General features: G+C 46.0%; 2 protein-coding genes across 6 annotated transcripts; one reads left to right on the top strand and one right to left on the bottom strand.

The window, feature by feature from the left end:
* Positions 1–872: 872 nt before the first annotated feature.
* On the bottom strand, positions 873–17,489 carry Lrrc74b (leucine rich repeat containing 74B). Of its 4 annotated transcripts, XM_005334572.3 has the most exons (9): positions 17,237–17,484; positions 16,624–16,766; positions 16,070–16,202; positions 14,986–15,192; positions 11,454–11,563; positions 9,881–9,996; positions 8,117–8,195; positions 6,294–6,389; positions 873–4,381 (listed from the first exon to the last, which is right to left on the bottom strand). In XM_005334572.3, exons 1-9 carry the CDS (start codon positions 17,385–17,387, stop codon positions 4,226–4,228), a joined length of 1,191 nt encoding a protein of 396 aa, XP_005334629.2. In that variant the 5' UTR covers positions 17,388–17,484; the 3' UTR covers positions 873–4,225. The 4 variants fall into 4 exon arrangements, with proteins under 4 accessions (XP_005334629.2, XP_077894951.1, XP_077894950.1 ...); XM_078038825.1 differs by lacking the exon at positions 17,237–17,484 and having other exon boundaries at positions 16,624–17,118; XM_078038824.1 differs by lacking the exon at positions 873–4,381 and having other exon boundaries at positions 4,390–6,389; positions 17,237–17,489.
* Positions 17,490–18,893: 1,404 nt separating this feature from the next.
* On the top strand, positions 18,894–25,849 carry P2rx6 (purinergic receptor P2X 6). 2 transcript variants are annotated; one of them, XM_005334498.5, is made up of 12 exons: positions 18,903–19,132; positions 19,954–20,104; positions 21,419–21,490; positions 21,684–21,759; positions 21,907–22,000; positions 22,075–22,155; positions 22,237–22,378; positions 22,473–22,582; positions 23,959–24,052; positions 24,154–24,219; positions 24,366–24,443; positions 24,560–25,849. In XM_005334498.5, the coding sequence occupies exons 1-12, from the start codon at positions 18,999–19,001 to the stop codon at positions 24,641–24,643; spliced, it is 1,182 nt and encodes a 393-aa protein (XP_005334555.1). In that variant the 5' UTR covers positions 18,903–18,998; the 3' UTR covers positions 24,644–25,849. The 2 variants fall into 2 exon arrangements, with proteins under 2 accessions (XP_040145181.1, XP_005334555.1); XM_040289247.2 differs by lacking the exon at positions 24,366–24,443 and having other exon boundaries at positions 18,894–19,132.

The following is a 25,849-nucleotide window of genomic DNA, read 5'->3' as shown; positions in this document are numbered from 1 at the left end:
TCATCCTCAGACCCTGAGGTTGGGGCAGCCTGGGCATAACCAGTTTGGAGTACAGAACATCATCGTTCAAGTAAGGCCCTTGCTTGTGAATCTTTTTGTTTGTTTGTTTGTTTGGTGCTGGGGATTGAACAACTGAGCTGTATATCCAGCCCCCGGCTTGTGAATCCTAAAAGAGAAGAGGATTACCAAGTGCCTTGGACCCTTTCTTGGTTGCTCTATGACTTTTGGCCACCCTTCTCTTTATTCAGGATTTGCAAACAGGCCAAAGCCTTCCTGCAGTTACTACAGTCACCATGCCCCCTTCCCACCCTCTTCTGCTCCTTCTTGGTGCAGAGAATCCATTCCCAATGAGTGCCTGTGAACTAATGGGCCGGGATTTGGACATCCCCCTCATTTATGTATTTTATCCATTTTTTTATATTGTATTGGTGAGGATTGAATCTAGTATATGCTAGGTAAGCCTTTAACCACTGAGCTATATCTGCAACCATCATCATCATCATTATTATTATTATTATTATTATTGAATTTTTAAAAAATTTGACACAAATGAGTCTGGCCTTGAGATTCTCTTGCCTTATCTCTGGAGTAGCTGCGAGTAGAATTACAGGCTTGAGTCACCATCCCCAGCTGAACACTTCTTTCTGAACCCGGAAGAGCTGGGTTAGGACCCATTCCTCGTTTTGGAGAACTTTGGAACCATCATCAGATTCTCCCCTTAAAGATTATCTCAATTTCCTTTAAAACACAGTATGTGTGAACTTTGGATAAAAGTATGGGATGAAGAATCCGGGTGTACTTCCAGCTTATTACCAGAATGGAAACTACTGCTCTGGCATCTTCTGAGAAAATAATGGAACCAGACTTTAACTTTCCCTCTTTAGAGGAGATTCTGGTACCATCCTGTGCAATGGGACACACCAAACTAAGGAGTTCAGACTTCTGTGAGTACATGGGGAGCCTCTGAACTGTGGGATCAGTTGTGTGTTTAGAAAGATCATTTTGGTACAAAGAGGGTCACAGAGTGAGGTCTTTTGAGTCAGGGAAACCAGAAGACCATTGCCCTCCCTTTGCCTCTTTTGTCCAGGAGAGCACATATTTATGTATTAGTCATCTCTCAGCTATAATAGACTAGGTGACTGGAACAAAATAAATTTCTTTTTTTCACATTTATAGAGACTAGAAGGTCCAGAGTCTCTCTTCCTGTCTTTCAGACAGCCACCCTCTATGTCCTCACATTGTATTGTATAGCTACCTTCTTATCATGTCCTTATATTATGGCAAACAGCCACATTATCATTATATCTACAAGAGAAGCATACAAACTCAGTGGTCTCTTGACACTAACTTGATTATATCATGTCCTCACCCTTGAAACCTTTTTTAACCATAATTCTTTCCTCATAAGACCTGTCTCCAGGGGCTGGGGTTGTGGCTCAGCAATTGAGCGCTCGCCTAACCCATGTGAGGCCTTGGGTTTGATCCTCAGCACCACATAAAAACAAATAAAGGTATTGTGTCCAACTACAACTAAAAAAAAATAACTATATTTTAAAAAAATATCTGTCTTTATATATAGTCACATAGGGGAATAGGTCTTCATATAATTTTAGGGGGACACAATTCAATCCACTCTTCAGCACCCACTTTCCTCAGAGATCCAACAATATCATGCACAGAACTTAATTATAGTCTGTATTACTTTGTGTTTTTAAATATTTTTTTATTATAAAATTAACACATTCGGAGTACATAGTGTGTAAACGGCCAAAAACTACAAATAAGAATAATCCATAAACCCACAATCTAGAGATATACATTATTAATATTTCTGTGGGTCTGTTTTGTCTTTTTTCCTGAGTATATACATTCATACATTTTTTAATAAAATTGGGATCAAACAATATTTTTCTAAGTGTTTTCTTGAGATATAATTGATATACTGTGCAATTCACTCATTTGAAGTGTATAGCTCTATGTTTTGTTCTTTTTTTAAAAAAAATTGGTTAGTTGTAGATAGGCATGATACCTTTATTTATTTATTTTTAATTTTTTTTTGTAGTTGTAGATGGACAGAATGCCTTTATTTTGTTTGTTATTTATTATTTATTCATTTTGTGGTCCTAAGGATGGAGCCCAATGCCTCACACATGCTAGGCAAGTGCTCTGCCACTGAGCTCTACCACAATCCCAGTCCACGTTACTGTTTGTTTTTGAGATGAGGTCTGACTATGTTGACCAGACTGGTCTCAAACTTCTGGGCTCAGGTGATCCTCTTGTTTCAGCCTTCCCAGAATTACAAGTACCCACCACTGGACTGGGCTTGATTCTACAACATTGTTGAGTTGCATAACATTATCATAGTCAGATTTAGAATGTTTTTATCATCCTCAAAAGAAACCCAAATCCAGTAACTTCCAACCCCTAATTCCCCCATCTCCCTAATCCTAAACAACCTATACTCTGTTTCTCTGAAGATTTGCTTATTTTGGACATTTTATACAAACAGAATTATACAATCCAGGGTACTAGTGCATGCAGGTAATCTCAGTGACCCAGGAGGCTGATGCAAGAGGATCACAAGTTCAAAGCCAACCTCAGCAACTTAGTGAGACTCTCAATAACTTAGGGAGACTCTGTCTCCAAATCAAAAATACAAGGACTGGGGATACAGCTTAGTGGAAAAAAACTTCTGATTCAATCCCTAATATAAAAATAAACAAAATCACATATATATTCTTGACAATATATGTGACTTACTTTTTTCATTGAACATGTTTTCAAGTTTCATCCCTGTAGCATGTATCAAATTTCTCCTTTTTTAGAAAGGAGCTTTGTTGAGATAATATTCACATACCATAAAATTCTGTCTTTCAAAGTACTGTATACAATTCAATTGCTTTTAGTATATTCATAGAATTGTACACTCATCACCAAAATCAATTTAAGAAATTTTTGTCATATAAATTTCATTTTTCTATTTGTTTAGCACTAGGGATTGAACACAGTCTCATACATTCTATGTAAGCACTTTACCACTGAACTACATACACAGCACTTTTTATGTATGGATGTGTGCAGTGCTGAGGATTGAACCCAAAGCCTCACACATTCTAGGCAAGTGCTCTTCTACTAAGCTACATCCCTAACTTTAAAAAAAAATTATTTTGAGGACTGGGGTTGTAGCTTGGTGGTAGAGCGCTTGCCTAACGTGTGAGGCACTGGTTTCAATTCTCAGCACTGCATATAAATAAATAAGTAAAATAAAGGCCTACCAACAACTAAAAAATTTATATTACAAAATGATTTTGAGATAGGATTTTGTAACTTGTCTAGGCTGGCCTCCAAATTGCAGTCCTCCTGTCTCAGCCTCCCAAGTAGCTAGGATTGCAGGTGAGACCACAGTTCTCTGCATAATTCTTTCTTGTTGCTGAATAACATTCCATTGTATGGATATGCCATATTGTATGTACTCATAGATAAGCATTCCAACTTTCTGGATATTATGAATAATGCTACAATGAATAATACCTGAAAAAGTTTTTCCATTGATATATTTCCCATTCTCTTAAGTATATACATAGAGAGGAATTATTGGTTCAGTTGGTAATTCTATGATTAAACTTTTGAGGAAATGCCAAAAACCATAGGAGTTTTTTTACCTTGATGTACTTCCTTACATCATGTATATTTTCATGAATTCTTCAATGTTTTTGACATGGGGCTTTTAACATTTGCAGAGTTCCAAATCTTAATTAGTGGGCATTTAACTTATTTCCACTTTTCATTATTATAAACAGCATTTCAGTGAACATCTTCAGGCAACAATTTTTTTGTGCATCTCTGATTAGTTCTGTAGAACAATTACACAAACATTTGGATCAAAACGGACAATTTGATGACTCTCAGTGCATAATAACAATTGCCTTCCCAAAGGGCTGTGACAAGTTGCATTTTTGCAAGTAGTTTGGGAGTGCGATATGTACTCTTTCTCATATTTTTTCTTCCAAGGTCACTAAAAGAGGAACATATGGAAGATGAACAGGGACATCTTTCACCCTGTGTCCACACCAATGTGTTACATGAATGAGTGATGGCAAAGGAAGGCCTAGATTATAGCAGGGTCCATGGAGCAGAGAGGAAGGTACAAGTGTCAAGAGTCCAGTAGTCCACCATGTGGAAACTGAAATGACTTATTGGGAGATGAGTAAGCCATCTTCCAAAGTCATTTAGGAGCAGATGCTGGTGGAGGTGGTCTGAAGACTGGCAGCAACTCTTTCTTATAGTCCACTCTGGGAGCACCAGTCTTTATGCAAAGGCCTGGAAGAATCACCTTCACTGAGCTAGCAAGGTCATCAAACTCTCTGTTCACCTGCATATCCTAAGGAGAAACCCATGATAAGACAGTGCATTCTTCCTTTCTGGGAACTTGGTTGTGTTTACTTGTATACAAGGTCTCCAAGAAGTTCCTCTGGGCAGTTTCTCTCCCATAGATGATGATCTCACACTCCCCAAAGTATTAAAATAGAAAAGGGAAGGGATTCAAGGGGGGGCTTTTAAGGGCATGCTCTATTTCTCCATGTGGGGGGATAGTTACATGCGTATATGCTGCTTGAGATCCACCTTAATCTTTAGGCACTCTTTAGCATGGGAAGAGGCCTGAGGAGAAGAGAACTAGCACACTAACTGAGCCTTTCTCTGCAAGTCCTACCTACAGGGTCTATAATCTCATCCCATCTTTTTCACTTTAAAAATTTTAAATTTACTATCTTTAACACAGATGGAGTCCTTCTGTGTTGCCAAGGCAGGTCTTGAACTCCTGGGCTCAAGAGAGCCTCCTGCCTCAGACTCCTGAGTAACTGGGACTACAGATGCACACCACTACACCTAGTTCCTATCCTATGTACACAGTGCCCCTGGAAGGCAGGTATTATCCCCATTTCACATAAAGAAAAGGCAGAGCTCTGGAAGGGAGTTTACTTCAACTACAAGAAGTCATAAGCATTCCCCTCAGAGCTGAGGATAAAATCTGGGTTAGTCAGATTAGACTAAGACAACAGTTAAAGACTAGAAAATAGAACATTAGAGCCTGGCTTGTGTGATGATTCTTTGGTTCAGAACCTTGTGCAAGATCCCCCATTGATGAACTCAGGATTTGGTTCCAGGCATGAACTGATTGCAAAACCAGTGGTATTTCTGTTATATTAGAGGCCTTTGCTAATGACCATATATTGTATTGAATAAATGTGTAGTTTGGCAGGCAAATGTATATATTATCCACCCCCCTTATTCTAGAACAATTAGATACAGTGTTGAAAAGCATTTTTAGAACTGAAGAAACATTTTTAAGTCAGTCTAATTTTCTGGCTTTGGAGTTGTAAGGACAATCTAGGAAGACCAGAACTATGAAAATAGTTCTGGTATGACTGACTCAAGTGTGGATTAAATGATCTAGGTTAGAATGAGCATTGATTGGTAACCAGACTTTAAAACTTCATATTCTGTCAGGCTGGATACAAAGCTTAGTGGTAGAGTGTTTGCCTAGCATGTGTGAGGTCCTGAGTTCCATCCCTTACACCACATGTGCATGCACACCCCTCACACACATACACAAAGTGATTCTGGAGTCTCTCCTTAATGATGAATTGACATAGAATAGAAAAGGGTGACATTTCTTTCCCATACTAAAAAAGCAAAATTGGGCTGGGGTTGTGGCTTAGTCGCAGAGCGCTTGCCTAAAACGTGTGAGGCCCTGGGTTCTGTCCTCAGTACCACTTAAAAATAAACAAATAAAATAAAGGCAAACTATCCAACTAGAAAAAAAAAAAGAAAGAAAACAGGAAAAAAATTAAACTGGCATTAAAAGTGGGTTCTGATTCCCTTGCTGTCACACAAATCCACAAATGAATCTTCCAGCAGTGCAGTCCACCTGCAGGCAGTACTGGCTGGGATTGGGGAGGGAAGAAGGGTACCCTTGCCCAGTGCTGAACCTGCAGATCAAAACATCCATGCATATTAAGCATGGTGCCCCCCAATTCCACCTCTGCTCTTTCAGCCAAGGAAGAACAGAGTCGGGGCCCAAGGTCAGACAAGGCTACAGATGCCAGCCCAGAGTGGGAGCAGAGTTGCAGTAGTGTCATGACCTGCATTGAGACCTGGGTTGGAACTCTCACCTGCCACTGGTGTATCTGAGTAGGGCACTTTGTTTCTGTAATCCCCATTTCTTTCCTCTCAAATGGAGATGTAACAGGGTTGTTGGGAGGGTCAGAAAATGGCTTAGAAAAAGCTCTTACAGAGAAATCTAGCAGTTCTAGTGCAGATGCTGGGTTGTCCCGGACAGACTTGAGGAGATGAGAGCAGCCTTCAGTTTGCATGGGATTCCTGGACACCTAAGAAGGACAACACAGAACTAAGAGGAGCTGAGTCCAAGTAGGCTGAGAGCAACCTGCAAGGGAATGAGGGCACTTCTCATAGTGTGGGAAGGAAGCCCCACTGCCTCAACTCAACAGGTGTTTCTGTGTGACATATTGCCCTGGGTGAGGATATTGAGCTGGGCAAGAGAGGAATGGAGTGGATGCTGACAAGGCACCTATTCAGCTCTATGTTGGGAGCCAAAGATGCAGACAAAAAACTCTTAAATAAGAGTTCAGTTGCTCAGGGAAGGTGAGGCAAAAGAAATGTAAATTCAGTGTGGTAAGTTCAATGCAAGGGTGCATGCCAATACCACCTGAGAGGTCGTCTTTGGAGAGTAAAACCCCAGAACCAAGCTTTACAGTTGTAGAGGATGGATAGGGGCATATCAGCAAGAACAACAGGAGCAAAAGCAAAGGTGGGAAATAGTATCCTCTCTCTCTGTGAGTGTGTGTGTGTGTGTGTGTATGTGTGTGTGTGTGTGTATGTGTGTGTGTGTGTGTGTGTGTGTGTGTGTGTGTGTGTGTGTGTGAGTGGGTGCATGCAAATTCTGAAGAGCAATGAACTTGGAAGCAGGGTTTAGAAGAGTCCAGATCCCCATGATGTGCTATGATTGATGAGGTATAAAGCTTGAATTTATCAGAAGTGAAAGGTTTAGCAGGAAGTGACAGGGGCATGTGTCATTTTAGAAAGATCATCAGGCAGCAGATGGGAAGGAAGGACAGAACTGGGAAAACTAACAGCTTAACAGAACCTGAGAAAGGGAGAAAAGGAAGACCCAACAGGCTGAGCACTCTGCTGGAGGGGATACTGGAGGGAAAGTGTGGGGAAGAGACATGGGTCAGGCTCTGGCCCCCATCTTCTGACTTGGTTTCTCCCACTGAGAGGCAACCCCTAGAAGGAGGTGAAGCATTCATGACGAACTCTCAAGAGTTCTTTGTGATTAGGAGACTGTCAATGCTGGAGAGGTGCATGTAAGCTTGGGAGAGAGGTCACAGTTTTTGAGGGGCAAGGAGTGGGAAAGCTAATGAGAGAAGACCTGGGAAGGCTGAAGATGGGGAGCAGAGCCAGATGCCAACCCTGTCCCCAGAGCTGGTGATACTGTCCCCTAGCACAAGCTATTGATACAGCAGATCTCAGAGATTTTTCTCCACATTTGCCTGGCTCCCTCCCTTCTCCATCTTCCACTCTGAGCCCTGCTCAGTGGCTCTCTTTGCACCTGCAACTCTGAAGAAAGGCAACTCCCTTTAGGCACACAGGCCTCAGGTAGGTCTGAGCAGTGGCAAACCAATCCACCTGCATTGACCCTGGGTTCCAGGACAGAAGAGAAAGAGCAGGGGAGATGAATGCCAAGCGAGGGGTTCTCTGGCAACTTTCCACAGAGGAACACCCCAAAAGGAAGAGGAGGAAAGTCAGCAAGGTGTTGTTGAGGACATAGTGCTAGGAGGGATAGGTGGACAGAAGAGGAGTGTGAATCTCAGCATGGGCCAGGCCAGAGGTGGGAGACTGAATGGTAAAAGGAAAAAGTAGTTGCATAAGTAATCCAGGAGGCCCCCCTCCCAGAGACCCCATCAGGGGTCTGGAGTCTGTGTACACTGCCACCCATCCAGTGGCCCTGGGTTTGGTGATGTGGTGGAGAGGCATCTGAGTGGACAGGCACAGGGCAGGTCTGTGCTGAGGCTTCCCTCTTGAGGTTAGCACTCACAACAAGAATCCTCAGTGTCTGGTTGACCCGGAGGCCCAACCCCAGGTGCCGGGCTCCTGTTGCAGAGATTCGGTTGTTGCTGAAAAAACAAACAAACAAACAAACAAACTTATGAGTCATAGTCAAGATAATAATCCTGTATCATAGTCAAGATACAGGATTAGTCTAGGTGTCCATCAGCAAGTGAGTGGATAAAGAAAATGTGGTACCTATACACCATGGAGGATTATTCAGCCATAAAGAAGAATGGCATCTTGTCATTAGCAGCATGGGTGAAACTAGAGAACATTATGTTAAGTGAAATAAGCCAGACACAGAAACACAAGGGTCACATGTTCTCTCTCATATATGGAAGCTAAAAAATATCAACCTGAAAATAGGTTAGTGACTACTAGAGTTTGGGAAGGGTTTGGAAGTGGGGAGGTGGAAAAAGAAAGGCTGGATTTGATCAGTGTGAGTATGGAAATATCACACAGAACACAATTGTACAATTAACTCTGACAAAAAAGACTCATTCCTCTTGCAGCTTTCCAAAGAGCTGTGCAGGACTGATTGCCCCAGTGTCTCTTCTGGATCTTCTGTTGCATTCACCAGGATTGGCTTCTCATTTCAGCCCTCCATTCATGCCCAGGTCTTTCAGGCAACTCAGGGTGAAAAAGATGGGTATGATGCCGCCTCACGGGTGACTCTGTTTCCAAGGAGATCACCCAGCCAACAGGCCAGAGTGTCCCTCCTGTGGTGGAGACCAGCCATCACTCCCTGGCCCTTTGAGCTCAGCAGGTGCCCCCACATGTTCTGCTCCATGCTACCTACCCATCACCATGACAACAACTATCGATAATCACCTATCTCCCTGTTCTTATCCTCTCTTCTCCTACGAAACCAACTTTGGCTCAAGTGGTAGCACGCTCGCCTGGCACGCGTGCGGCCCGGGTTCATTCCTCAGTACCACATACAAACAAAGATGTTGTGTCTGTCGAAAAACTAAAAAATAAATATTAAAACAATTCTCTCTCCTCTCTCTCTCTCTCTCTCTCTCTCTCTCTCTCTCTCTCTCTCTCTCTCTCTTAAAAAAATAATAAACCAACTTTGGGCTTCAACTCTGGGCCGCCTTTTCTTAGGAGCCAGTCCCACTTCTGACTTCTCACATGTTGGCTTTGTCTGTGCCATGAATTTCAGCATTTCCTGTTGCTGCCTCCAGCCTTGGCTCTTCCCATGGAGAGGAAAGATGTGTTGGACTGAGTGGGACCTCTTGCCTGCAAGGTGCAGCCCCTGGGGAGGGGCTCAGACACAACAGCCTATAACTTAACTGACATCTGCCTCTTTTTCCCCAGTGGGTTTGCCCCTATCCCATTCATTACCTGTTGAGGGCTGAGATGCCACCTGGCCTGGAGGAAAAACTTCACTCAGAGCTGACCCCAAGCAACCATGCCCGTGGGACCACCAGTCAGAGCCTGACCTTGCTCCCTCCAGAAGGGGATCCATTGAAAGGCAGGGAAGTTCTCACAGGTCACCATCCTGTGCCAGGCCTTCTGAAGGTCATTCACACTTACATTTGGGTATCCCTAGCTACCTGCCTTCAGTGCAGGAATTAGGAGTCACAATGTATTAGTGATGATCTTGAGAGAGAAGGATGGAGCTGGATGTCTTAGAATTGTGGCCAAATCCCTTCCTAAGTAGACTGTCATAGGATCAGAAATGAAAATGAATATCCATGAGATCACAGTGCCCCTGGTCCCTGTGTGATACCCCTATACTTCTCACCTCATGTTGAGTTCCTCCAATACGTTGTTGGCCTTGAGGGCCTCACCCACTGCAGAAGCTCCAGAATCTCCAAAACCATTAAAAGAGATGTCTAGGACTTTCAGGAAGATATTTGCCTAGAACATAAAGAGTGAAGCTGGGACCCACATCTCATGGTGCAGAAAGCATGGGGGCCACATCCTCAGAGCCCAAGAGGCTTGAGGTGCATGATAGGGACAAAATGAAAAAGAGCAGAGATGAGGTAAAGTGCTGTACTTCCCCTCATTAGCTTTAGTTTAGAGGTGATGCTAATGGAGCTGAACAGTCCCAAGCACAACAGAGGAGGCTGGGACTGGTCCATGGTCTCTGGACCCCCAAAGACCAGGCAGTAGTGGGTCCCAAGACACAGTAATCTGATTTCCATGCATGTGGGAGGGGTTTTTGTTGTTGTTGTTAGAGACTTTGCCCAGGGTCACTTTACCAATGAGCCCCATCCCCAGCCCTTTTTATTTTTTATTTTGAGACAGGGTCTTGCTAAGTTTTTTAGTGCCTCTCTTTAAGGTGCTGAGGGTGGTTTTGAGCTTGGCATCCTCTTGCTGCAGTGTCCTGAGCCTCTGAAATTGCAGGTGTACACCAGTACACCTTGCCATGTTGGATTTTCTTAATATCAGGGACCCTGAGACATAAAGTAGCCTCAAGGACCTTGGGTTCCAGCAAAGTTTTGTGGGATAAAATCTGCCCAAGTGTCTGATGGGAAGAGATGTTTTGGTGCTCTGAGAAGAAAAACCCTGACCTACCACCTTGCCTTAGAGGTCCTCCATAAAAGTAGTTGTTACAGGAACATCGAATATGCCTTGTGCCACTCTAGCATTGCTTGAGGCTCGACTCTCAATTTGTATGAACCTCAGTATATAGGGGAGCAAATGAGACGTTTGAGTCAGTGTACTGGCATTCAGGGTTGCAATGGTGTCTTTCAGGAAAACATCTATTTATGTTAATAGTAAGCATGTGGGGCTAGGGTTTTAGCTCAGTCACTGAGCACTTGCCTAGCACACGTGAGCCATTGGATTTTATCCTCAGCACCATATAAAAAGAAACAAATTATGGCTGGGGTTGTGGTTCAGTGGTAGAGCACTTGCCTCGCTTGCATGGGGCACTGGGTTCAATCCTCCATACCACATAATTAAATAAAACAAAGGTATTGTGACCATCTACAGCTAAACATTAAAAAATAAAAATAAACAAATTATGTAAAGGTATTGTATCCGTCTATAAGACTTGACAGATGTTCCCTACTAGCCAAGAGTTTGTACCTGGAGAAGGTACAAGACATTCAGCTCTGGACCCTTCAGTAAATGACCAGATAGTGGGCCCAGTGTACTGTAGTCATCAGATGGGGTGAGGAAAATAAAAGTTACCTAAAACAAACACCCTTTAAGTTCTCTTTAAAGTTTTAATTTTGCACTGAGGATGTGCAAAGCCCTGGGTTCCCCACACCCCCTAAAAATAAAGAATAAGGAAAAAGATCTAAGGTTCATATCTGATGATCTGCAAAGGAGAGGCCCCAGGAACTGACTGGATGGGGGTCTCATACCTCTAGTCCCCTGGCAAACACTATGGCTCCTGGACCCCGGAGGTGATTCCAGCTTATGTTAAGCTCTGTTAGTCCTGTGTTTTCTGCCAAGGCTGGTCCAAGTGTCTCTCCTTTGGAACACCAAGATAGATCTTGTTATTAACTCTGCTCATTCCTTTTTAAAAAATGATACTGTTGCCTGAATCTCTACTGGGCAGGAGGATCTAAGAGATGAGGTCAACATAGGCTTGCCCTGCCCTCACAGAATCCACATTTTATAGGGGAGATACAAATACAAATTAATGGGATGCAAGCTAATATAAACTAAAACAGGGAGGAATAGGAAGAGAGTGGTGGCCTTGATGGGGTCACAAAAGTGATTATAACTCTGAATCGAATATCCACCACTCATGCATTCAAGCATAATGTACAGTAGACACAGGAAAGAACAGAAGTGCAAAGACATTTGAGAAACACACTCAGGCATGGAGCTGGTTAAGGAAGCAGGTGCAATGTGGTAGATAGTAGGTGGTATTTGAGAGAGGCTCAGAAGCCTGTAATTCTATGTCAAAGACAGGGCTCAGGCTCTTCCCTATAGTAGCCAAGGAATTAGGGAAGGCTAAATAGCATTTCAGCAAGATTCCTAGTGTCTGATGATAAACATCAGCAAAGACAGTGAGTGGTCAGGTGACCCATTGAACGGTGCTTGCTATAGGTAAGAGGTGACTGCTAGCACAGCCGTGATGGAGAGGAGGCCCAGGGAGATATTGAAAGGAAGTGACTGTGTATGGAGAAACTCAAAAGGGATATTTAGCATGTAGAACGAGAAGAACCCAAGCCGATAGAATGCTTTCTATCTGTAGTACTTGGCCAGTCTGACCTGTTCCCAGTTCTCCAGAGCACCAGCTCTGACATGTCTCTTGGCAGTCCCCTATTTTGGAATCCCCTTCCTTACTTTTATAACAGCTCTAATATTTCTAATCTGGTTTTTCATAGACTCAGGAAGCCTGTACTGCCTGGTCAGATTGGTTTGAGCCTTTCTGGATCCCTGGAACACCAGAAATCCCTCCATCCTTCCAGGCTCTAGCCACTAGATCTCTTTCTGTCTGATTGGTCTCTGTCACCAGTCTAGGAGTCCCTTGAAGATAAGAATTTGACTCCTCCCCATGATCCCAGAGCCTATTACATGTCTTGTAAGGCTGGTTTGAAGAAGTGCAGAGAGGAAAAAAATGAATGGATCAATAAGAGCACTCAGCCAGCTTTCTCTGCTAGCACATATAGTGGCAGACACTTTTAGCACCTTGGAGAGCTCCCTGTGCCAATGCACTGCCGCTCCAAGAGCCAGACTTAGCACCCAACTCCAGTTTTGATACCTCCAGGTTCTTAGATATGGATACTTCTTCCTTCCCCAGATACTTCCAGAGCTGAGAGGGGAGGGTGGTGGTCATCCACTTGATAGTAATCCCTTCTTTGCTGAATTAGGTCAGTGAGAGGGTTCTTTCTTTTATACATCTGTAATAGCTAATGCTTGGTCTCCATCATCTACACAGCCATCCTGAGGTAGGTGGTGCCATCACGACATGGATCAGGTGAGGAGACTAAGACCGAAACTCCTTCACCACTCAAGGAAATCAGCCATACCTTCAGGTCCCTATTTGGAGAAACAAAATGGCCTTTCCTTTCTCAGGCCCCATTCTACCTTCCTTGTGTACGTATTTGTATCTCCTTAGCTTCCAGCCCCTCCCTTCTAGCTGCCTCTCTGGTGCTTGACCTCTGCTATAGTTTGTATCTTAAGTGGCTCCCAAAGGTTCATATTTTAAAGGCTTGATCCCCACAATGGCACTACTGGAAAGTGACAGAGCCTTTAAGGGGTGGGGCCTAGTGGGATGTCTTAGGTCTTTGGAGTGTATGTTCTTGAAGGGAATTTTGAGACCTAGGCCTCTTCCTCTTAGTCTTTTTGCTTTCTGGCCATAAGTTGAGTAGTTTTGCTCTGCCATATGCCCCTACCATGATGTGCTGCCTCATGAGAGGTCCAAACTAATGGGCCAATTCATCATGAACTGAAACCTCTAAAACTAAGCCAAAATAGGGCTGGGGATGTGGCTCAAGCGGTAGCACGCTTGCCTGGCATGCATGCGGCCCGGGTTCGATCCTCAGCACCACATACAAACAAAGATGTTGTGTCCACCGAAAACTAAAATAATAAATATTTAAAAATTCTCTCTCTTTAAAAAAATAAAACTAAGACAAAATATATCTTTTCTCTTTATAAATTAGTTATCTCAGGTATTTGTTATAGTAACAAAAAATTTACTAATATATAACTAACCAGTTCCATCTAATTGTGACAGTCTGGAAAGACACCTATATTTTGTCAAAATCTGAAATAAACTTCTCCTTAATTTCACTGACTTCCCACAGTAAAATTTTCTTAGAAGGCAATCTGAGTGTCAGTTAAACTCCAGGGCTGATTCTCACAGGCCAACACTAGTGCTTGAGACAGATTATCAATTCCAAAACTTTCCAGATCAGTCAATTTTCTCCTGGGGAATTTATTAAAGTGGAAATACATGTGCATTCCTTTCAAAATATGATTCAAGAGGTCCAGGACCCCAGGTTATTCTTTTTATTTTCCTTTCTTTTGAGATGAGGGTATTACTATGTTGCTCAGGCTGTCCCCAAACTCCTGGGCTCAAGCAATCCTCATGATTATCCAGGACTACAAGCATGTGCCACTGCGCCCTGCTTCTAGGTGATTCTCTTGTGCATGCTAGGCAAACTTTCCACCACACCAAGCTACATCCCCAGCCTGCTTATAGATGATTCTTATAATTGGTTGGAACCTTTGGGAACAGGTACAGAAGTGTATATTCCTGGCAAACAGACTGCTCATGCAAAAGCCCTGGAGCATGAGAGGAAGAGATCAAGCAATCCACTTATGTTTTTCACAGTACCTCAAATAAAATTTTCACACGTTCAGCCATGACTTGCAGCCATTGAATCTTTATACCATAGCCTAGTCACTCTCCCCTGGAACACTAGTCTAGTCATATTGGTTATCTACCAATTTGAGAAACAGGCCTATATACTCACTGTTTCTTTATTTGAAATTCTCGCCCTCTGGTTTTGCCATGACCTCTTCGCAAATCTCATTTAGGTTTAAATATCACCTACTCAAAGAAGCCTCCCTGGCTATCCCTCTAAAGCAAGGAGTCCCTACTCTTTTCTTGTTTTAGATTGTTTCTTTCGGCGCACCAATAATTACTAAGAATTATCTTGTTAATATGTGTTTCTTGAGGACAGGGCCTTTGTTTTGTTTACTTCTAGATCCCTAGTGGCCAAACCAGTGCTAAGTATACACAACAATGGGTAATGAGATATTTGTGGAATGAGTTAAAGGCTGTGTGTACCTAGAGTGGACAAGGAGTGGGCCAAGGTATAGAGAGAGAGCAGAACCAGACATGAATGCTCACTATGGTTCTGCCACCTCCATCCCCTATCATCAAAGGAAGATGAGGTGTAATGTCCCATGGTGGCCCAGACCAGGGATTACCTGCTTGGTCATTCAACTGGTTATAGCTGACATCCAGGGATTTCAGGCCTGTGTGGACCAGCAAGAGTTCAGCAAGGTACTGGGCTGCCTTCTCTTCCAGGCTATTTCCTGCCAGTTGTATCTTCTGCACAGCCTGGTTCACTTTGAGGGCAGCACAAAGAGCCTGGGCTCCTGCCACTCCAATCTGGTTCTCCGACAGATCCACATCTGGGGGCCAGCATCATTCTTCAGTCAGTGGGATCTGAAGTCAAGACCACCCTTATCCACCTTCCTACATCTCCCAAACCTCCATGCCTGAGGCAGAGGAAGAAACTTTGAGGTTGGACTATCTTAGAGTTTCAGCTCTGCCACCCATTGGCTAGGTCCCCTTGGGCCCCTGACCTCTCCCTCCTCGCCTGTTTATAAACTTCTCTGCCAAAGGGTTAAAAGCCACCTACCTTGTGGTACTGTGGAGAATGTTGTTAGAGGAATAGCTACCACATTGTTAACTGGTCTCTGTTCTATTGCCAGGGACTGATGATACTAGCCCAGGTGGCCAGGAAAGGAGCTCTTTCATGGACCAGATACTCTGGTGACCACTTTATATACTCAGTTTTATTTAATACTCACCAAAACCCAATGGCTAAGTGGTATTGTTGGGGCCACTTCACAGGCTGGAAACAGGCTCAACAAGATTTAGTTGCTTGCCCAATCTGCCTGCAAAGGTGGCATATGGATCCAGCCTCAATGAATTCCTACCTTGCTCTCCTGCTTCTTTCACAGTCTGGTCTCTGCCTCTCTCCTCTACCCTGCATTCAGGCACTGGGAATCTACTCTATACTGGAGGGGGTGTGCTGGTCAGTGGAGGAGGGGAGTGAGTAGGGCAGACCTGGTCAGGAAAGAAATGGCATCCAGCATTGACTGCTCCACACGCTAGATCCTCAGAGGGTTTAACTCCACCCTCATGTGCTGCATCCTGTGTTAAGCAACACCCCCCCCATTAGCCACCAGTGGACCCCAAGTGAGGCCTGACTTTCCACATCACTGAGAAAAAAGTAAAGGAAAGAACTCAAGCCTGCCCACCTGCCCCAGGCTCAGCACCTACCACAGATGCTGCTGTTTTTGCTCAGGACATAGGCCAGGGCCTCTGCACCAGCCACACAGAGCCCATTGTCCTGAAGATCCAGCCGCTTAATGTAGGGATTGGAGATTAACATGGAAGCCAGAGCCCATGCCCCCTGGAACAGAGCAGAGAGTCCTGAGAGGTCAGGTTCTTCTCAGGGCTGAGGGCACCAAACACATCTAGCCATCTCTGAGCTCATGTTTCCAGGGCTCAGCCTGCTCAGTGCCCTCCAACCCAAAAGCCTTTACTTTCCCACATTCTGAAGGGACACCTTCTTCTCCCTCTAAGCTCCAATCAGATCTCACCCTCTGAAGTCTTCCCTGACCCTCCAGCAGGTTAGGAGCCTGTATGCTCCCCAACCTTCATGGCTGATGTGTCCCAGCCTCCATCTTTACCCAGATATAGGGGATGGGATATACCTGGCAAAAAGGACAGCTGAGGAGTGTGTGGGATGGTCTCAATGAGAGGCACTCCCATGGCTATTATCTCCTAGGTCCCCCCCACCAAGCCTGACTCCAGAGTTCCACCATAGGTACCTGGGGTCCCAGACCACGGTGCCTCAGCTTCAATTCTGGGGCACACCCTTGGTTCAGAAAGTAGATGGTGGGCACAATGCCATAGGCCTGGCAAGACCCCAAGTGGAGGGCATCCCTGATGGGTTCTCTAAGTCCATGTATGTCTGGAAGGAAACAAGGGAGGTAAATGTGGAGCCCTTCACTAGCACACCCACCTCCCTCCTTACCCTCCATTACTATCCTAGCTGTTTCCCTTCTAGAGGCATTTCTTCCTGTACTGGTGGGACTATTGTCCTCATATTTCAGATCTGTTGGCAGGATTTTGCATTTCTTTGTTCTGAAAACATGTTCTTGTTTTGTTTTGTTTCTGCAATGCTGGATAAAACCCAAGGCCTTATACATGCCAGGCAAGCACTCTACCACTGAGTTACATCCCAAGCCCTGGAAGCATATTCTTAATGATGGACCTCCTAATGTCGCTCAGAAGGGTGGGCATGGCCTGAGAGACCACTGGCTGGCCTGAAATCACCCTACAAAACGATGAGCTCCCACTCAGTCTCAGCCCATTTCCCTCCACACCTGCCAAGAAGCCCCCAAGGTGAGAAGTCAGGCCTAGGCCCCTGCTTCAGAGCACCTTCTGTCTCCAGGTCAGAGTCTGAATCTGCTTCTGAATCCTTGTCGGCCTCCGGGACCCCTGCAAAACACCCAGCGGGTGCTATCGCCTCTTCCCTCTGATCTTCATTTTCCCCAAGCCTCTCACAAGGACCCTTCATGGTTACACCCATTTTGCAGAGGTCGGCTCTGAGGCAGGGGCAGTTTAGCGCCGCACCTAGAAAGTGAGCGGATTCTCAGCTACAGCGCAGCACTGGGAATGTGGGCGGATCCTACGCCCTCGCTGGCCAATCGAATGTGGCATACAGACAACAGACTCTCCCCTCGGCTAATACAGGCGCGCTGCCACTAGCCTGTTGCCCGGGCAACCCGGTGTTTTGGTTGCTGCAGACCTTGAATGGGCCCCTAGCCAGGATTAAAAGTACTCTCCACTGGCCTAGCATAGGGCTGGGCACCTTGAAGGCGTTGTTTATTATTTATTTATTTAGGTAAAGGGGATTGAACTCAGGGGCACTAACACTGAGGCACATCCGCAGCCGTGTGTGTGTGTGTGTGTGTGTGTGTGTGTGTGTGTAAATTGCTGAGACTGGCTTTGAACTCGTGATTCTCCTCAGGCTCCCAAGCCGCTGGGATTACAGGCGTGTGCCACCGGCCAGGCGTGTTCTTCATTCTTGCCACCCGATGAAATTCTAGCATCTCCTTTTTTCACCAAAAGGGAATCATGCCTGACCCCAGAGTTTGTGCTTTAGTCACTGTACTTGGCGGTTGGGAGACAGCTGTGTGGGAGGGCATGGGGAATCTGCAGAGCCCGGTTACCCTCCTCTCTGGAGCTAGACCACATTCTCAGTCTGTGGCTCTCAGTTCTCTCTCATGCTTTGGCCTTTTCTATGCTGTTCTCTCCACCCTACATCTTTTTAAAAAATTATTATTAGTTAATGATAGATCTTTCTTTCTTTCTTTTTTTCCCTTCTTTCTTTCTATGTGGCGCTGAGAATTGAACCCAGTGCCTCACACATGCTAGGCAAGTGCTCTCCCACTTAGCCACAACCCTAGACTCTCCACCCTACATCTTTACCCAACTTTTCTTGCAGTGTTTCAAAATCTGCACATATCAGCTTAGAGGGATTTCTTCTTTTTAAATTTTTTTTTGTTATACATGGACACAATACCTTTATTTAATTAATTTATTTATTATGTGATGCTGAGTATCAAACCCAGTGTCTCATGTGTGCTAGGCAAGCACTCTACCACTGAGCCACATACCCAGCCCTCGGAGGGATTTCTTTTCCTTTTTTTTTTTAATATTTATTTTTTAGTTGTAGTTAGTTGGACCCAATACCTTTATTTTATTTATTTATTTCATGTGGTGCTGAGGATTGAACCCAGGGCCTCACATGTGCTAGGCCACTGAGTCATAACCCCAGCCTTCAGAGGGATTTCTTTATGAAGCTTGCCTTGGCTCCTCCTCTGAGCTCCTTCTGACCCCATGCCACCTGTTCTTCCCCACCCTATAAGGAAGTATAGCAGGAGGGCAGGAGCAGAGCTGCTTCTTTTGGAGTACCTAGGGATCAGCAGAGGAACTCTGGAGAGTAGGAGAGGCCCAGGACAGCTTGGGCCTGGGACCAAGTCCAGAACTGGGGGGTGGAGGCTAGTTCCTGCCCTAAGTGGAGGTGTCCCTTTAACAACAGCTGGCCTGGCCCATTTGGATGCACTCTTTGCCTCCCGATCAGCTGTGGCTGCAGTGTGCTGACTCATTGCACCAATAGCCAGCAGAAACTGGGGGCATGTGCTCCTCAGGGGTCTCAGCAGGCTGGGGGCTTCTGGATTACAAGACAGAGAAGTATGTGATGACCAGGAACTGGCGGGTGGGCGCCTTACAGAGGCTGCTGCAGCTCGGGATTGTGGCCTACGTGGTGGGGTAAGAGAAAATAGTTTTTAGTCAGGTTGGCTGAAGGGATCATGGCTGGTCCTATTGGGCTGAGGGTTGAGAATTTGACTCTTTAGGGACCAGGCTGGTGGTGGTGGGGGTAGCAGGTTGGGACAGGGTTGGAAATAAACAGAATGAGGGATCTTTGTCCATTCCAAGGCTTTCAGAATAATCTCTGTTTGTGTTCCTGCCTGCCCTCCTGCCTTCTTTCCAGGGCCTTATTTCTAGTCTCATATTGGGCTCTGAACACAGGAAGATCAGTCCCATTCCTGCCCGGGAGGAACCCTGGTGAGGCAGAAGGCAGTAGTCCTTTAGATTCATGAGAGCTGGAGCACTGAGGCCCCCCAGAGAGACCACCAGTTCTATCTGGGAGGTCAGAGGAGTCTTTAAGGAGGGAGCTATGTCTAGCTGGGGTAGGAGTAAGGATATTGTCTATGAAAGTCACTGTGGGGGCTGGGGTTATGGCTCAGTAACAGAATGATCACCTAGCGAGTGTGAGGCCCTGGGTTCCATCCTCAGCACCACATAAAAATAAATAAGTACAATAAAGGTATTATGTCCAACTCTAACTAAAAAAAATAAATATTAAAAAAAGTCACTGTGGTAGATGCTGACTCTCCAGTGATTGTCCAAGGCTTTGGTCTGTTCAGGGTATCTAGGGTGACAGTTGATGCTGGAGAGGAGTCAGAAGGCTTTGATGCTGGGCTAGGAGCCTATGGAGTATGGGAAGGGAGTTGAGCTTATAGGATCCAGTTCCTCCACTGTTCACTTTTGCTAGAGTCACACCATACTGTCCATCATCTCCTCCCCAGATGGGCTCTTCTTGCAAAAAAAGGCTACCAAGAACGGGACCTGGACCCCCAGATTTCTGTCATCACCAAACTCAAAGGAGTTTCTGTGACTCAGATCAAGGAGCTCGGGAACCGTTTGTGGGATGTGGCTGACTTCGTGAAACCACCACAGGTAGGTCCCTAGTGCTGCTTCAGGTGGCATGAGTCCTTCCCCTACTGACAGCTCTAATACAAATCATGCACAAGAGAGGCATGTGATATCAGAGTGCATCTGGTTTGGGAAGGAGCATGTAGAGGAGAGTTGCCTAGATGGGGCCTTCAGGAATTGTGTAGGAGGTTTCCTGGTGAACAAGAAGGGAAGCCAAGCCAAAGTAACTTCCTTTATAAAGGTCCAAAGGCTGAGCTTCCTCGCCTGAGGCATCATTGTCATGTGTTTCTCCTCTACCCTCTTGGGCTTTCTGTCCCTAATCCCTCTACCCAGCTGGTCTATATCCCCAATGTCCATCTCTCTTCAACTGATGCTCAAATTATAGCCCCAGTGACCACCTGCCTGGATAGAAGCTGATTCCAGATTCACCCACCATGTCCAAAGATAAATCATCTACCTCTCCTGGCATTCTCACTTCTATTCATCCAACAAGAGCAGTGACACCCACCAGTGCTAAAGCCAGATGCCTTCCTGTCCCTCCCATTATTTTTCACTGCAACCTCTACCATGCCTGGTCTCTGAGTGGGCCCTTTGATTCTCTCCCCTATTCCCTGCCACCAGGTGCACATAAGCAGTAGCCAGGCTGAACTTTTACGCTTAATATCATCAGAACCTCAACCACTGCTCTCTGCCCAGGGAAGGGTCCTCTCCCATGATGGTGACCACCAAGACCCTCCATATCCTAACTGTTGCCATGCCACAATGCCCTCTGCCTAGCCCTTATCTTCCTTTCCTAAGTGTACCATGCTCTCAGGAGCAGCACCTCTGCATGTCCTTGGCCATTTTGACCCCAGGTCAAGCTTACCATCTGCTCTCCCAACCCCCTGCCATTGCCAGCTCTGATGTACATGTGATAAGGGGTCCACCTCTCTTCAAGTCTTTGTGTTTAGTGCTTAGAAGCAGGAGGCTCTTGGAAAATTCAAGTTGAGTGAATGAGAATAAATGTGAGAAATAAACTGGTAACTAAAAGATAAACATGGACACGAGGATCCCTAGGTTCAGAAATGGTCAGAAACCCAGCCAGCTTCCTGTTTGCACCTGCCTCACTGGAAACATTTTCTTGAGGGACAGTTTGGTTGGTTACTAGATGGGGCCAAGACTATTCCCTCAAAAACTAGACTCCTAGGCCTAAGGATGTAGCTCAGCAATAGAGTGTTCATGTGTAAACCCTGGGTTCCATTCCCAGCACCACCCAAACAAACAAAACCAGGCTGTCAGCTTCTGGCCTCCACAGGTGAGGGAACCAAGTAGGGACCAACCTTGAGATTTGCCTCCTAGGGAGAGAACGTGTTCTTCTTGGTCACCAATTTCCTTGTGACGCCAGATCAAGTTCAGAGCAAATGCCCAGAGGTAAGATTGCCTGGGAGAGTGGGTTCCTACTTCCTCTACCAGTCCTGGGTCACCAGCCATGTGTGCTGTGTACTTCCAAAGCCAGGGTATCACAGGAGGCTAACATGGGGAGAAGCATCTCCTTGCAGTCTATAGGGCTAAGGGAAGGCACCCCCTTGGGCTTTTGGTGACTGGAGTCTCTTGTCTACCTCAGCACCCCTCTATCCCGCTGGCTAACTGCTGGGTCAATGAGGACTGTCCTAAAGGGGAGACTGGGACACACAGCCATGGTAACTATAAGCTCTGTCTTTCAGAACCTCTACCAGGGCAGGGGGTGGGAGAGGGCTCTGGGTGTGGTTCTATCAACAAATCTGTTCCACATCCTCCTCATGCCCTGTGGAGATTTGAGGACCTAGAGAACATCTTTTGTTTTCAAGGCATAAAAACAGGTCAATGTGTGGAATTCAACGGGACCCACAGGACTTGTGAAATCCAGAGCTGGTGCCCAGTGGAGAGTGGCACTGTGCCCAAGTAAGTCTCCTACTGATTCCCAGGGCAAGGCAACAGCACAGGCAAAATTCTAACATGGTCCCCTCTACTTATAGGAGGCCCCTGCTGATCCATGCCAAGAACTTCACGCTGTTCATCAAAAACACTGTCACCTTCAGCAAATTCAACTTTTCCAAGTATGTATGGGCTGGTGCTGGTTAACCCCAGGTCCTCCATGACCCCCTGGATCATCTGATCCCTACCTCCACTCCTTGCAGGACCAATGCCTTAGATACCTGGGACTCCGCCTATTTTAAGCACTGTCGCTATGATGCACTCTCCAGCCCCTACTGCCCCGTGTTTGGCATAGGAGACCTTATAGCTGCAGCTGGTGGGGACTTTGAAGACCTGGCATTGCTGGTGGGTTCTTGGAGGCAGGGTTCCTTAAGGGCTAGTGGAGAGGGCCTCAGGCCCATCCACTAGTGCTGTGTAAGCAGAGATGTGTTGTGTGCAGGGTGGTGCTGTAGGCATCAGAATCCACTGGGATTGTGACCTGGACACCGGGTACTCTGACTGCTGGCCCCATTACTCCTTCCAGCTGCAGGAGAAGAGGTACAACTTCAGGTAGGACCCTCATAGACCCCAGTGTCTACTTGCTGTTCACAGGCCAGTGTGAGGACAGACCACTGCTTGTCCAGCCCTCTGGATACCCCACTCTATTTGTGAGGGGTGGCCCATGGGCTGAAGAAGGCATTCTCAGTTCCTCATCCTCCAGCACAGGTTGCATCCAGCCTTGTCCCTGAGTCCTCCACCCCATCTGTCCCCATCCCTTCTGCATAGTGTGGACTCTTCACTTCTAGACCTGGGCATGGTTCCTTCTCCACCCCACCTGGCCTCCAGCATCTTCCTTCCAAGGCACGGGAGGCTTTTGTTTCCACTTATGGTTTTACCTAAAACTTCTCAAAAAATTTATAGAAAAGTTCAAAGAAGAAAAGTACTGTGAACACCCATATACCCTTCACCCGGGATTACCAGTTTTTGTTTTCTTTTTGGCATTTGGCTATGTTTGCTTTCTCTACTTTTATTTAGAGTAAGCTGGATATATTTAGATAGATTTCAGACAGAACTATTTTGGGTGGCTCAGTGGTAGAACTCTTAAACCATCACCAAACACACACATACACACAAAACTATTTGAAAATGGCAAGTAGACATTCACCCTTCTTAACACAATCCTGAGCATGAGGATCTTTTCCATATGACCATTCGATTGTCACACCCAAGAAATTGAACACTAACAGATTAAATCTAATATTTCTATTTTCCCAGAGGTGCTAATAATGTGCTAAATCTTTATATTTTTCAAGCCAGTTGTGGTGGTACACACATGTAATCTCAGTGGCTTGGGAGATTAAGACAGGAAGATCCCAAGTTCAAGGCCAGCCTCAACAATTTAGCAAGGCCCTAAACAACTTAATGAGACCCTCTCTCTCAAAATAAAAAACAAAAACCAAAAAAAGTTTGGGGATATAGCTTAGTGGTAAAACACCCCTGGGTTAAAATATCTACTACAAAAAAAGACTTTATATTTTACAATTGAGGATTCACTCAACATGAATTTATTGTCATGTCTTTGTCTTCCTACACAGACCTCCCCCTCCTACTAGTCCTTTGTCATCTAGTGTCACCTTGATTTGCACATAGAAACTCCTATGTGTGCACATAGCTAATAGGCCTGGGAATTAGATCCCATGTCATAGTTCACTGAACCCTCATCTGGCTTCTCTGACTTTTTCCAGAGGGCAAGGAGCTTCCTTGGGTCCAGTCCTGGTTTGTTTCTTCCCTATGTTATTAGCAACTATGTAGGTCTAAGACTAGGACTCAGGGTTGGTCTTGGAGTTTATGGGGCAAATATATAAGTAAAATTGGAGGCCCAGAAAAACCAGACCAAACTGTGAATGGGCAGCGCAGACCACCAGAGCCCTCTCTTCTGCTCCCAGGACAGCCAGTCACTGGTGGGAAGCCCCAGGTGTGGAAGCTCGAAGCTTGCTCAAGCTCTACGGGATCCGCTTTGACATTCTCGTCACTGGGCAGGTAGGGATGGAACCAGGGCTTGGGGAAGACAGACAGATGGGCCTGAAGGAGGCTTGTGGTAAAAGTCATAGCCTGAGACTCTCAGCCCAGGTCTTTTTCAGGCAGGGAAGTTCGGGCTTATCCCCACAGCCATCACGGTGGGCACTGGAGCTGCTTGGCTAGGTGTGGTAAGTCCAACTACCACGGGCTCCCTCTGGCTGCATTGAGCACCTGCCTGGGTCTGCTAGAACCCTCTGAGCCTGCATGTTGCGTCTCGGGATGAGGCTTGGGTGGTAGCAGGAGGGCAGAACATGGTGGGCCCTATCTCTCCCAGATCACCTTCCTCTGTGACCTGTTGCTTCTGTATGTGGATAGAGAAGCCCATTTCTACTGGAGTACAAAGTATGAGGAGGTGAGTGAGGGCTCAGAGTTGGAGCTCCAGAGTTGAGGTCACTCTGCCTGAACACTGGGTTCTGCCACATTCTAGGGGATGTTGGCCAGATCCCTGACCTACTGTTTTGTCTTTAGGCAAAAGCACCAAAGGAGGCTGCCAATTCTGAATGGACCAAGCCAGCTTTCACACCTGCAAGCCCCATTGCTCAGGTGCCTTAGATGGGGCCAGCACCCACCCCCATGGTAGCTGCTACTAGGAGCCAGACTTGGTTGGTAGGGTGGTCCTGTCTGGGCTCTGGTACCCACTTACCTGATTATTCCTGAGGCCTGTAGCATTCCCTGTTGTTTGGGGGGTTGGGGGCTGGGAAGGATGAGGTCCTGATTTGGGGACCTTAAGGATGAGAAACTTAACAGAACTGGGGTAGGGAGTGGAGGGAAAATGCCACTCTTGAACTCCCAGGCAGACTTTACCTCCTGAGTCCAGCCATAGCAGGGTGCTGCCTGGGGAGCTATGGAAGCCAGTTTTGTTTAGAGACATGTGGTAGAACACAAGCCATGGAGGTGGGGTGAGTTTTGGACATCTTCATTACATCATAGAAAGAGGGCCCACATATGCTTAGCTTACGCCCACCTGCCACTTCTCTGTGACAGCCTTTGGGCTTTGGAGGGCTTAAATAGGGAAAAGAGGACAATGGGACTGAATTGGTGGTCACTGGGTCCTTTGTTCTTCTGTATATCCCTTTGGAGATCACCCAGGCTAACCCCCCACCCCAGAATCTGATTACCAGGTTTCCTAGGAGCCCTGGAGGTGGGGAGGCTGTATATCTGGAATTTACTGCCATCCATGTCATACTCAAAAACCTGTCTGGGCACCTGCCCACCTTAGCCTGAGGCATATGCATGCAGGAGGCCCTAATCCTGACCCAGGCAGAGCACAGTGGCTGTAAGGAATGTCCCTAATAAAGGACACTGAGGTCCGCTGAAGGCTGGCCAGGTTCTGGCTGTGGAATCTTCCTGGGGGGCCTAAGTCCTGCCTGATGGAGATTTTCCCCAAGTCCTAGGACCCAAGGTCAGAATGGGAGGGACAGGGATGCAGGAATGTAGGTCCCTGGGTAGGGCAGGGATTTGGAAGTACTCAACTAAGGGAGGTAAAAGGTTGCTTTATCATGGATGCCTTTATCACTGAGGGCCAAGGCTAAGGCTCAAGTTGGACTAGCACCTGGAGTCATCTGGCCTCAGTTCTTGGGGGTCCCTGCTGCTTCTCAATATCCAGGGCATCAGTGTTCATGGGCAGGTGGGCTCCAAAGGGGTAGACTGGGAAGGCATGGCTCATGAAGCCTGATTATCTGAAGTGGATCACATGTACCTGGTTGTTCTCAAGGTCCAGAGAAAGATGATATGTTGGAGTAAAGCTTGCCAAAACCA

Source organism: Ictidomys tridecemlineatus, chromosome 2 (genome assembly GCF_052094955.1).
Source record: "Ictidomys tridecemlineatus isolate mIctTri1 chromosome 2, mIctTri1.hap1, whole genome shotgun sequence".
In the NCBI taxonomy this organism is placed as follows: domain Eukaryota; kingdom Metazoa; phylum Chordata; class Mammalia; order Rodentia; family Sciuridae; genus Ictidomys; species Ictidomys tridecemlineatus.
This window is presented reverse-complemented; position numbering and strand designations above follow the sequence as displayed.

What these genes read in the sequence shown, in the direction of transcription:
- Lrrc74b (XM_078038823.1), bottom strand. Translation starts at nt 17,004, where the DNA reads ATGTATAAGGCCTTGGGTTTTATCCAGCATTGCAGAAACAAAACAAAA. An exon ending in CCAGTTGAATGACCAAGCAG is followed by an intron (nt 11,564 to 14,985) that starts GTAATCCCTGGT and finishes GGTGTTCCAAAG; the next exon opens with GAGAGACACTTGGACCAGCC. An exon ending in TGTTTGCCAGGGGACTAGAG is followed by an intron (nt 9,997 to 11,453) that starts GTATGAGACCCC and finishes TTTATGTTCTAG; the next exon opens with GCAAATATCTTCCTGAAAGT.
- P2rx6 (XM_005334498.5), top strand. Translation starts at nt 18,999, where the DNA reads ATGTGCTCCTCAGGGGTCTCAGCAGGCTGGGGGCTTCTGGATTACAAG. An exon ending in TTCAGAGCAAATGCCCAGAG is followed by an intron (nt 21,491 to 21,683) that starts GTAAGATTGCCT and finishes TGTCTACCTCAG; the next exon opens with CACCCCTCTATCCCGCTGGC. An exon ending in ACATTCTCGTCACTGGGCAG is followed by an intron (nt 24,053 to 24,153) that starts GTAGGGATGGAA and finishes GGTCTTTTTCAG; the next exon opens with GCAGGGAAGTTCGGGCTTAT.